The sequence below is a fragment of the Ixodes scapularis genome, unplaced genomic scaffold (genome assembly GCF_016920785.2).
Source record: "Ixodes scapularis isolate PalLabHiFi unplaced genomic scaffold, ASM1692078v2 PGA_scaffold0__279_contigs__length_252992795, whole genome shotgun sequence".
Lineage (NCBI taxonomy): Eukaryota > Metazoa > Arthropoda > Arachnida > Ixodida > Ixodidae > Ixodes > Ixodes scapularis.
The window spans coordinates 141992787-142006028 of NW_024609835.1; the positions used below are offsets into that span (position 1 = coordinate 141992787).

At 42.0% G+C, this 13242-nt stretch overlaps 1 protein-coding gene across 2 annotated transcripts in view; it reads right to left on the reverse strand.

The window, feature by feature from the left end:
• LOC8039313 (ras-related protein Rab-8A) overlaps positions 1-13242 on the reverse strand; it is a 180136-nt gene that overhangs the window by 26276 nt on the left and 140618 nt on the right. For both annotated transcript variants that reach the window (XM_042289998.1, XM_042289995.1), the window contains exon 4: positions 1249-1326. In XM_042289998.1, the coding sequence (XP_042145932.1) occupies positions 1249-1326 (78 nt within the window). The remainder of the gene's footprint in view (positions 1-1248; positions 1327-13242) is intronic.

Here is a 13242-nt window from a genome sequence, read left to right on the forward strand (position 1 = left end):
CTCGCCATTTGAGCTCGTCCACGCAAGACAACCGACATCACTGCTCGACACAGTACTCGAGAATACTCCAACTGAGCCCCATACAACTCTCCTCGATGACCTCGTATCCCGTGCTGAAGACTCCCGTCAACTTGCGCGACTTCGCACTGTTCAACACCAACAGGAACGGAAAACCCGACACGACTCCATCCACAAGAACGTCAGCTTTCAACCTGGAGACCTTGTTCTCGTCTCGTTGCCAACACGCAAGGCCGGCCTCTCTGAAAAGTTAATGCCTCATTACATCGGTCCCTACCGCGTCATCGCTCAAACAACTCCTGTCAACTTTCTCGTGGAACCAGTACAAACACCCACCGATCGCCGCTACCGCAGCCGCGAACAGATTCACGTCTCCCGACTCAAACCTTTCACTCCCCGCTCAACGCCACCCCTTCCTTCCCTCTGTGGCCAGGTGGCCACCTTTCCGCAACCGGGGGAAAACTGTGAGGGCGCTTCTGCGTAGCACTGCCCAAGGACATCGTCGTCGTCACTTTTGGCTGTGGGTGGCGCGATCGGCATCGTCAGCTGATTAGTGGCACCTTTTTTTGAAACGTTCTATAGCTATCAGACTCTGATAAAAAAACCGTCATCTGACCGACCTGTCTCTGTCTCACAATATATATATATATATATATATATATATATATATATATATATATAACGGACATGGTATATATATATATTGTGAGGGCGCTTCTGCGTAGCACTGCCCAAGGACATCGTCGTCGTCACTTTTGGCTGTGGGTGGCGCGATCGGCATCGTCAGCTGATTAGTGGCACCTTTTTTTGAAACGTTCTATAGCTATCAGACTCTGATAAAAAAACCGTCATCTGACCGACCTGTCTCTGTCTCACAATATATATATATATATATATATATATATATATATATATATATATATAACGGACATGGTATATATATATATTGTGAGGGCGCTTCTGCGTAGCACTGCCCAAGGACATCGTCGTCGTCACTTTTGGCTGTGGGTGGCGCGATCGGCATCGTCAGCTGATTAGTGGCACCTTTTTTTGAAACGTTCTATAGCTATCAGACTCTGATAAAAAAACCGTCATCTGACCGACCTGTCTCTGTCTCACAATATATATATATATATATATATATATATATATATATAACGGACATGGTGGTGGGGGCGAAGGCGTGGGTTTAACTGAAAAGAAAAATATATATATATACCGTAGACCTACCTCCTCGACGTTCCTAAACCAGTAAGAGAGGTGGTTGAAGGAGTCCATGTTGGTAACGTCGTACATAATCAGGATCCCCTGAAATGATAGAAAAGGGGGGGGGGGGGGGGAAGAGAGAGAAAAACGACGAGGCGTTAGCTTAGGAAATAAAAATATTTCCCACGAACGTGCCAGAAAATATCGACAAGCAGCACGCCCAGAGCTGTTTGTACACTCTTCGAAACTTCCACGGAAGGGCTATTTTATCTCTCTGGCTCTTCCGCATTGGGCGAATATTGCTGATTTGTAGTTGCTAACGACTTCAAATCATCCTCGTCCCCCGTCACTTCAGATATGCCGCAAGGGTCTGTGCTTGGCCCTCTTCTCTTTCTCATCTACATTAATTACCTTCCTAACTCTATCAACTCATCCATCAAGTTGTTTGCTGACGACTGCGTCATTTTTCGAGTCATTTCTACTAGTTCCGATTCCTATGTGCTTCAGTCTGACCTTAACAAAATCTCTAATTGGTGTGATATCTGGGAAATGCGTCTAAATACTAACAAGTGTAAAGTAATGAGGATTGCGCGTCAGACCGTTTGTGGCAACATTTACGATTATCAACTTTCAGGCAGTGCACTTGAACAAGTAACGTCATACAAATACCTAGGGGTTCACATAACAGCTAATCTGCCTTGGCAAATGCATGTTAAACATATAGTAAATAACGCTAACCGCATGCTTGGATATTTGCGTCGTAACTTTTCTATGGCACCATCATTTTTAAAGCTTCTCCTCTACAAAACTCTCGTCCGCTCTAAACTGGAGTACGCAACTTCGGTGTGAGACCCAGGCCTGGAATTTCTTACTAATAACTTAGAATCGATACAGAATCGCAGCGCGCGTTTTGTCTTGTCGAACTACTCCCGTTCACCTAGTGTATCCTCTATGAAGGAAACCTTGAACCTTCCGAACCTCTCTCTGCGCAGAAAAATATCGCGACTCACGCTATTTCATAAAACATATTATTACAACCCGCACCTCAAAGCTGAACTTTTTTCAGAGCCATCATACGTCTCATCTCGTTCAGACCACCATAACAAAGTAGGCGTGCCACATTGTCGCACTTACTTGTTTTTCGATTAATTTATCCCAAGGACTAGTAACGAATGGAACCACCTGCCCGCCTCCATCGCAATGATTACCGACGATTTCACTTTCAGATCCGCCATTGAGTGTTATGTACTTTCTTAATAACCGGCGTTGTCTGCATTTTTCATTCTCTGTTTCAATTTCTGTATTTACTACCTGTTGTTTGTTTTTATGTTTTCCACCACTCCCTCCTGTAACGCCCCCTGGGCCTTGAAGGTACTGAAATAAATAGATAAAAAATAAATAATGACTTACTGAAGAGCACAAGTTGGTTGAACAATAGAGGGATGATTTATGTGCAATTTTGTGTAGAAACACGATTTACCCTGCTTTTGAACAGATAATATGTAGTTGGACAGATTATAAATAGCTCGAAGTTTTGTTTTTGTACCTTTTGATCGTCCATCTAACCTAATTGGTTCTAAAAAAAGTTTAAAATCTTACCTGCAACAATTTTTTTTTCACCGAGTTAAAAAAAGTAAGAAAAAATTGGTTCGACTTTTGCTTTACTTAAATTAGTAATTATCGTACATTAACAGTTTTGATAATAGTGAATCGCCAACCAAAACGTTTTTGGCAGTTTGCTATGTTGCATATCCAGACAAGGAATTTTCTTTCGTGATGGGATAGATGACACTCATTACCGTTCATTGCCCGATAAAGTTGGAGATATTTTCGCCGACTAGTTTAGCAGATGTTGCTCCGGTGACTTTCAATTTTTCCTAAAAGTCGGTTTAGTTAACTGTCCTGTCTCTGTGCGTTATATTTTGACGAAAAAACTGATGCTGTATGAGAACGGAAACCAAAGATTTTGAGTGGTGTTGATGGCGTACCCAACTTTATCATTAAAGATGCGGCGGTCACTCATTCCTGTCTTGAAACACTTTTTTAACCTTTCGCTTAGTTCAAGTGTAATTCCCTCCGTTGTTACAAATTATCGTCTTGTTTCCTTACTTTGTGGATTTTTTAAGGTTTTTGAGATTGTTGTTCATACGCGGTTTCTTTTTTACATTCATCAAAAATTAACAGTTTTACAGCATGTATACTTGAGTGGTCGGTCTGTGGAGACCAATCGGTGTACTTTTTTATTATTCCTGCGCGCCATTTGTCACGAATATAGGACAAGCTGATGCCATACATTTTTATATGAACAAAGCGTTTGGAAAAGGCTGTCACAAATTACTTTTGTACCAGCTATTCCTACATGGTATTTATCCAGAGTTATGTAATTGGTTTAAGAGCTTTTTGTTACTTTTCACGAACCCTGTTCGTGTTGTAGACAGTTTTTTTTTTTTTTTTTTTTCACAGCTTTCTTTCAACGCCTGTCATTCCTCAGGGACAGGTTCAGGGCCCTCTTTTATTTTTTTGTATTTATAAATAATATGGTGTCGTGTGTTGAAAGTTTCGAGTTGCTTCTTTTTGCGGATGAGTAAAGCGCCGTTCACACACGCAATCGAGTAAGACCGAGAGAGACCAGACCGGTTTTTAAGCCTCTTGCGACCTACGACCAGATGCGCTGCAGCGGCGCTGTTTCTAAAACGTCGCAAGAGGCTTAAAGACCGGTCTGGTCTCTCTCGGTCTTACTCGATTGCGTATGTGTGAACGGCGCTTAAGTTGTATAGCTTGATTCATCTCTTCAACTCTTTAGTAAGGTTGTGACTTGAATTTAGGTCCGTGAAATTAAATTTGTTAACAAAAACAGAGTGCATATATATTGAACTCATTTAGGCCTGATGCACGTTAAAGACCCCAGGCTAGCGGTGGTACTGCACAGGCTAAATTGCTCATTTACACCTGGGAGAGAAGTCGCCCGTTGAGGCAGACTAAGTTGTAGGTTGTATAAACGTACACACAACCCAATTTTTTTACCACATTTAGGAAAAAAATAATAATCCGTGTAGTTTATGACAGGTATTTTGAATGGCGTATTTACACTGAAACTATAGATATCAGATAGAAAAATGTTCTCCTTCACTTTAGTCCAAGAGAAGGGAGGCTCGTGAGTTAGGTTTTCTACATAAGGTTGCATATATATATATATATATATATATAAGTTCATTTCTTTTTGTCATGCAAAATTTTACCCCTTTTTCGGGTCCAGTCGCATTCTAACAGTGTCGCCACTCCGAATCTCCACATCTGTGGCTTCTGAGTTCCACTTCCTCTGAGTAATTCGCTCATTACTAACAAATTTATATATTTTATATTTGATACTATATATTTGTATTAGCGTGTCTCAAGTGTGATCCTGTATATATTTGTTTCTTAGTTAAAGTGTTTTCGTGAAAGTGTACCAATCTAAATATTTGGGCTTTTTTTTTTTTGGGGGGGGGGGCACTTTAGATAAAAAGTTTGTTCTTATTACTATTATTATTGATTATTACTATTAATATTGATCCTATTATTATTATTACTACTATTATTGGAAGACGACGACGACGACGATCGGGAGTGCACATTCCATCGGTGAGCTCTGCTATTTTTTCTTGTAAATATTGCTATATGGGTTTATTCTGCCTACGCCCAGCCCTACGACAGCTCTAAAGGATCCCTCGTCCGTAATAGATAGCATCTTGCGTTGACCAACGTACCGCTGAGCCTGAGTGCGATTGCTGACCCGACCGACCTGACTAGGCCTAACACTGTCTCTCACTTAGTACAAGGCTCCCGTCATGTCCCTAACCTGCGACGCTTGCTTAAAAGCCATTCTGCCCGACGGACGTCACATGACGTGTTCATCTTGTGGGCATAACCTGCACCTAGGAAAATCCTGCTCCGGTATCGCGGAGTCCACGTTTGCTGCCATGAACGCCGAGAAGAAGATAAAGTGGACATGCAAAATCTGCCGCACTAAGGGTGCTCGCTCCGGTGAGGAAGCAGTCGACGTGAACTCCGAAGTGAGGTCATTAGACGATCCCGGCCTGCTCGGAGCACAAATACAACTGATGAATCGGAAGCTAGACTCCTTCCCTTCCCTCAAGGTCAGCGTTGATTCACTCCTTGAGCTGCCCGCTAAAGTGAGCGAACTTCTGCTTCTCAAGCCAGCCATAGAACTGCTGAAAACCACCGTTGAAGAAGTGCAGATTTCGATCACGGCATTAGGCAAAAAGTACGAGGACCTTTTAAGCATGACAACTTCCCATGCAGAAGAAATGAAGGATCTGAGGAAGGAGATGGGAACGCTGAAAGCTACGGTCTCTGAACAGGAGCAAGTTATTCAGCGCTTAAAAAGTGAAATCAACGAGAGTGAACAACACACTCGCCTTCAAAACATGGAAGTACATGGCCTGAAAGTTGCTCCTAACGAAAGTCTTGACTCAGCCTTGACTGGGCTGGCACTCAAGCTTGAGTTGGCGGGGCATCAACCATCGGACGTCGTAACAGCATACAAGATACCAAACAAACGTGCCGAAACTCCAGTCATTTTGGTCAGGTTCGCTTCCGTTGACATCAAGGAACGCTGGATGCAATCACGCAGCAGGTTGAGGCAATCGTTTGGCTCCAGAACATCTGAACGAGTGTACTTTAATGACAACTTGACTCAGCCCAACAGAGAACTTTTTTGGATGGCTCGTTCTCGTGGCAAGGAATACGGTTTTAAATTTGTTTGGGTCAAAAATGCGCGAATATTTGCTAGAAAGGAAGAAGGCGCTCCACTGATAAAGATCTTGCACCGTAACGACATAGACCTCATCGTGTAATGGCTACGTTTTCTTTTTCCAAGTATGCCAATTTTAATTTGTTTAATGAATCGTTAGCAACCTCTCCTGATTCATTTACTGTTTTGCACGTAAACATTCGTAGTATTCGAAAATACTGGGACGAACTTACGGTTATCCTTGAAGATGTGAGTGGCCGAATTGATGCGATAGTTTTAACAGAGATAAATGCTAGTGCTGAATCTCTGTCACCGTATAAATTATCGGGCTTCCATGATTATTTTTGCACTCGACAAACCACTCGTGGAGGCGGCATTGGCGTTTTCACAAAAGATTCCTGGTCCACCTCCAAAGTCGATGTGTCGTTTATGTATTCTGAGAGCTTAATCCTTAATATCTCGAATGCCATTCACACTGTTTGTCTGCTGGCATTGTACAGACCTCCCTCATTCAGCTGCACCAACTTTATAGCAGAGTTGAAAAGAAACTTGGAGCGATTATCTAATGAAACACATTTATGCCTGGTAGGGGACATTAACATCGACACTCTATCCCCTTCTAAGTAAATCGTTTGTGATTATTTGTCAGTACTTTGTGAGACGGGGATAACTTCTACTATTCAAGGCCCCACGAGGGAAGAAGTGCTTAATAAGAATCTGGTTTCAGCCTGCCTCGACCATATTAACATTCGAACGTCAGATAGTACTGTCCATTCCGCTGTCATTTCGCAAAAGCTTGCAGACCATTATTTTGTGGCCTGTCAATTTGCTTTCTTTTCTAGAAAATCAACTGATGTTAACAGAATGTGTCGTCTGGAGAGACTTGATCTGAAAATGTTTGATCGGTTCATCAAAGATTACGACTGGGAAGGTTTTTTATTTTCTGTACACCGTGGGAATTTATATAGAAAGTTTATCGATGTTGTTGTACACTTCCGGAACAACGCCAGAAAAACTGTCTACGTCAAAAAACGCAACCCTAAGCTCCCTTGGCTGAACTCTAACATTCTTAACGCCATTGATCTCAAAGAGAAATTTTGGAAGAAGAGTCGCCGCTACCCTAATAATGCTGCTCTCAAACTTGAAAGCAAGATTCATAGAAATTTTGTCACTGCACTTATTCGATCAGCGAAGCGAACATACTTCGCAAAAAAGATTTCGGATGCCAGATTCGACTCAAGAAAAACCTGGGCTCTAATAAATGAGGCTCGAGGTCATTTGAAGAATAACATTTATGAGACACTAAGGAAACATTTTGGAGCTATATGTTAGCAACTGTGAACACTTTCAATCGTTTTTTCTCAGACTCTGCCACGGTACCGTCTAGCAGCGATAGGATTCCCACACCGCGAATGCCGTTCAACAAAGAATCTGCCTTTCTTCCTCCTCTGACAGATTTCGAATTACGGTCGTATCTGTTCGGATTCAAGCGATTTAGATCTGCTGGTGTCGACGACATTACTGTACACGACTTATGCCGAAATTCCGAGTCTCTAAAAAATGTACTTCTCACTTTGATTAATGACTTTTTGGAAACGGGCTATATTCCTGATGAATTAAAAAGCGCTTTAGTAGTGCCTCTGTTTAAAGGTGGTGCGCCAAACCAAGTCTCCTCGTACCGACCAATATCAATATTGTCATCCATTTCCCAGATATTAGAGAAGCATATTTTTGTTGCAATGTCCAGTTTCCTTGAAAAACACGCAATATTCACACCAAATCAATACGGATTTATATCTGGTCGAGGTACTACTAACCTACTTGAACATTTTTCGAACATACTACACTTAACTTTTGACAAAAATATGTACGCATGTGCTCTTTTCATCGATGTTGCTAAGGCTTTTGACACTGTGAATCACAAGCTTCTGTTGGACAAGTTGTATAGGATCGGCTTTCGTGGTCCCTTTCATGCCATTTTGGAGAATTACTTGTCTAATCGCTCTCAGATTGTGTCAATAGATAATTTCCACAGCTCTCAAGTTTCTTTAACATCTGGTGTCCCGCAGGGTTAAATTCTTTCTCCTTTATTTTTTAACATCTACGTGAATGATATGTCATCCGTTACGACGAACTGTGTGATACTACAATATGCAGATGACACAGTTTTATTGTCTCAACATATTTCATATCACCATGCGGTTAACATGCTGCTAGTAGATGCCAATAAGGCAATGGACTGGTTCCAGGCAAACAAACTTCGAGTAAATACTACCAAAACAAAGCTTATTTGTTTCCGCAACCCTTTAAAAAGCGTGAGTTTAACCGCCCCACTCTTTCTTCATAACTCATGCTGCTCATGTTCTACCTGTGAGCCTGTTCATTATGTTAACACGATTAAGTACCTGGGCATTCACTTCGATTGCGACCTATCTTGGAACACCCACATGTCATACCTATGTCAACGGCTGAGAACAGTCGCTTGTATGATGTACCATATTAAGGCATATGTGCCGCTAACTATAAGAAAATGTATAATGCATGCTCTTACTTACAGTGTCCTGAGGTATGGCATCACCATTTTTTTTAATTGCCCCCTTCTATGGCAGTCAAGAATTGACAGAAGTCTACGAAATACTCTAAAGAGCATTGCATACAACACAGAATGTTCAAAAAATGTCAACCTTTTCTCGTTCTTGGAATTGCCTACGTTTCACTCCCTGTTCCTTCAGACTGTAATACGAAGACATTTTTGGGACAGTGAGTTTATTATACCATCCTTACCATCTCGTGACCTAAGAAATTATCTTCGTTTCCAAATTCCTCATGTAAGGACCCATTATGGTGAAAGTTTGCGTATATTCTATGTGCCTAATGTCTTCAATAGCATCCCTGAGTCGGTTTTGGCAATTACTTCCAACAAAACATTGACGAAGAGCTTGAGAAAGATGTATTCTGCCGTATCGATGCAATGATATAAAGCACGCGGAATTGGTATCAAATTTTGACCCCATACTTCTTGGCCAGCGCGCATCCAACACAACCCTAATTTCAGATATGCACCGGCACCTTGTACTATGTTGTCTTTTATGATGGCTATCAATACCAAAAATAGACGTCTGACACAGGCCTGCACCCATCAAGGACATAGACAATAGTCTCCACATGCTCATGGTTGTTTTTTCTTTCACTTTACTTCGGTACTTTGGTGTGTGTGTGCGATGCCACCTTAACAGCGACACAGTTACAATCTACGGTATGTGCAAGCTTTCGTGTCCATGAGTGTCAGTGATCCCTCGTCGTTCGATCACTTCGAGCTACAATCCTTCAGACAACGGGGTCAACGCATCGTGTGCATAGTGCTCATCCTACAACATGTGATGGTTTGGATTCATGAAACTATGCCTTTTATCTCGTGCCTTTGTTTTGTCTTGTGCCACTGCCACTGTCTCGTGCAACTGTCTTTTTTCTTTTCTCTTCCTCGTGACAATGTGCACTTCCGAATTCTTTTACTGCAGGGCCTGGTCCCACAAGCCCATGCTGGCTTTGACCGGACCCGTAATTCCATTGTTGATTCTACATGTGTGAATAAATGTATTATTATTATTATTATTATTATTACTGTTAATATTATTATTATTATTAAAAGCCTAATGCTTGTCTAATTAACTGTGCCCATCAGATGTTTACACGTCCCGTTTAACTTTTTACGGTAAAAATTGTCTATACCGATTCAATTTGTAGTCGGCCTCGGCAAGACACTTCGCTTCGTACATGCCTTATGATTTCCGCAAACGTAAGCATGTAATGTGATTACATCGTCAAGCTAAGCATGCACTAAACATAATTACACCCTTTAAATTAGTACGGGGAGTCAATATTAGTAATGAGCGTGAACTTTAAATTTAAGAAAATAAGTTCCCGCGCTTGCTCAGCTGATAAAATAAAACTAAAACGTATTTGCTGCGCACTCAGAAATGCTATATAATAGGAAACAGTATTGGGTTGTTGCTATACTCCGTTCACCCTTAAAGGTGCCCGGAGTAGGTTTCTGAAATCGCCTAAATATGGCGATAACTTACTCTGCGGGCTCTAAGCTAGAAATCCATGAGTCACAAAAATAGGAAAATCGACCATGGGTCGATTTTCTTATTAAAAAAGCAATCAAAGATCGAACACATTGAGGTCATCACCGGCATTGTTCCGGCAACCAGGACGACATGTGACCAATGAAAACGCAATGAAAACGCGACATTTCCTCGGGATTGCAAACGCTGCAATTAAAAAGTATGCACGCTTTTGTAGATGATACATCCACATAAAAGTAGTCAAAAAATGTTTTTTTTTTGGAGGGAACATAATACTGCAATAATCGTACAAAAACATAACTTTTTTTTTTGAGAGAGGTGACGTGTGTGGTTGTCAGCTTTCGAGCGCGCTTGCTGGGTTGAATCGTACACTCTTAAAAACGCCTGTGCATCTACTTTCCCGCACAACACTCAGAGAGCCAATCAGCGCAACTTACGCAGGCAGCTCAGCGAATGACGATGCGGAAACATATGTGTAGACCAAAAAACGCAGACTGAGTTGTGACAATAAGCAATGCAAGCGTGACGTTTTGCATTGCTTAATGTCCCAACTCAGACTGGGCTTTTTGGTCTAAACATATGTTTCGGCAGTGTCATTCGCTGAGCTGCCTCCGTAAGTTGCGCTGATTGGTTCTCCGAGTGTTGTGCGTGAAAGCAGACGCACATACTTTTTTTAGAGTGTAGTCTGGGCTGGTGTGGGCAACGCCTTGTACGCATTCGAGATATCACACCGCGGTTCCACTGCTCGGAGGCGAGAGGATCCTTCGCTTGCTATTGGCTGACAGTGGTCCTGGTTTTGGAACATGCTCCTCCCATCGCCGGAGAAAACCTCGGTGTGTTCGATCTTTGATTGCTTTTTTAATAGGGAAATAGACCCGTATCGTCATGATTTAGGGATTTTTAGGAAGCTTAGAGCCAGTAGAGTGAGCTATCGCCATATTTAGGGGATTTCGGAAACCTCCTCAGGCACCTGTAAGTTGAGACTGCGGCCAATACCACAAGTGTGAGAGCACGACATCGCTGCTTTGAAACGTTCTTCCGCAGAAGGAGCGCTCGCGCTAGAAAAGCAAGAGCCAGAACTTGGAGCGCCGACTATCTCACGCTTGTAGTATTTTGCTGCGATCTCAACCGAAAGGGACAATGACAACCCCCAAATATTTATGTTTATTTTTTGCCAGGCGATTTAATATGATGTCAGGAGACTACTTAATATTTTGCTACAGAGTCACGTATATTTTTATAAAGCCAAAAAGACTCAAATGCTCGATACCGAAACATGAGCACGGAAGCTCATGGCCGGAAGTCACGTGGCTGAACCCGACCTGATTTTTTTTCCCGCTTCTCCGGCGTCTGAAGCAGACGGCGAAGTTGCGGGCACCGTTATCCGTGCGATGTTTCGCACTTATATCCCTTCCGTTCGATGTTCTGCGTTTGAAGATCGATTGTCCGGTACCACGAACGACAGTACCGAAGTAGCGGCCCCACGCCCGGTCGCAACGTTAATCTGTGTCGTGCGCCACCATCGCGTCGTCCAGCCCGCGGTATAGACCTTTTCATTTTAGTAGTTGCCCCACCGGCGGACAGAGGGCGCTGACGCACTCGGCGCCATTAGGTTGCTTCAATTTGGTTGGTTTCGGTTTCAACGTGAGCGCGGCTATGTTGCTGTTTTGCGCTGTTTTTGCTTAGCTTTTCAATACGATTATTTTCCTGGTAGCACACAACCAATGAAACAGTAGTATGGATCCACTTTGATGACTACGAGGTGTATTTTAGCTTAAATTGTGGGCTCTTTTTACCAACTCCATTGATATATCTGATTATGGTCGGTTGCGAAACGCCTGACTGATGTGCAGGGAAGATTACCACCGTGTATAACCGTACCCGATGACACCAGTTTCCAGAAAAACAAACTAATAAAGAAATTAACATGTGAATGTAGAAGGGGGAAGCATATCGACAGCTTTATTAGCAATATTCTGAATCGGCCAGAACAGATGAACTCGCGAGTTTACAACTCACTGTTTGGTTTTCGTGGGCACCCAGCCTTTAGTGAACTTCGCAGAATAAAAACGTATCGTGTAATGACGCAGATAATTGATATAAACAAATAATATCGTCTCGGTCTTTTTTTTTTTTAATTCAGTACTCAAGCATGTGTTGACAGGCTGAGTAGGAAATTTCTTAAATTATCAATCCTGCTAAAGTACTCATAAGCAGCATTTCGCGATATTCGCCCTAGGAAATACATTTTTTATATGAACATTTGCTTACTCGGGATATGATATAAGTGACAGGCCCTTCAAATTAAATCTGGCATTTGTCTTCCGTAAAATTGGCCAAATAAAATTAAAGGGCGCAGGAGGAGAAATACTTCGGAAAGTTTGCCTGAATTCTAGCGCTAGGCACCACTTCACGAACCAGTGTGAACAAATATTTATTTCTTAGCACAAATTCGCTTTATAAATTTCGGTGTAGCCAGCCACAAAAAGTAAACATCTATTCGCGATCGACAATCCTGGACTCAAATACTATTAAGACGGTTCTTCTTTTTCTTTTTTTCCTTTTTTTTTTGGGGGGGGGGGGGGGGGGGCTTAATTATTGCGGATTTTAGATGCTGGCAAAAGATAAAACAACGTAAGCAAAAATTAAAAAAGCGTCGTCATTATTGCGCATGCGCCGAACCGAAACCGCGTTTTGACATTGTAAATAGAAACGACGTTATTTCTTTGTGCACGCTGTTCTAAAACTCGCTACTGTTAAGTGTACGTGAGAGTTTCTTACGCTGGAGGTCCCAACCTTTCTGTTAAATAAATTAAGTGGAGGGCATTGGTTATCTTAATGTAATCAATAAATCATTTAAATGACTGCCGAAATGGGAGCGAGCATGATATACAATTTTTTAAACTTCATAAGTAAACCGACCAACCGAATGTCTACGCCGCAAAAAGGAGATTGAGAACCTCATACACATGTAGGTGTGATATTTTGAACAAACAAATCGCTTGATGTTGACGTACCTTTACTTTTAGCCTAAGATATAATACAAGTTAAACGTTCGTTGTCTATCTCCTCCGCGAGTTTCCTCACATAATCAAAAGAAGCTGTTTTCGATATATTATGAATACAAAGAACGATACTTTCAGGGAATGCAGATAGTCTCCCTGTGCTGACTATTCT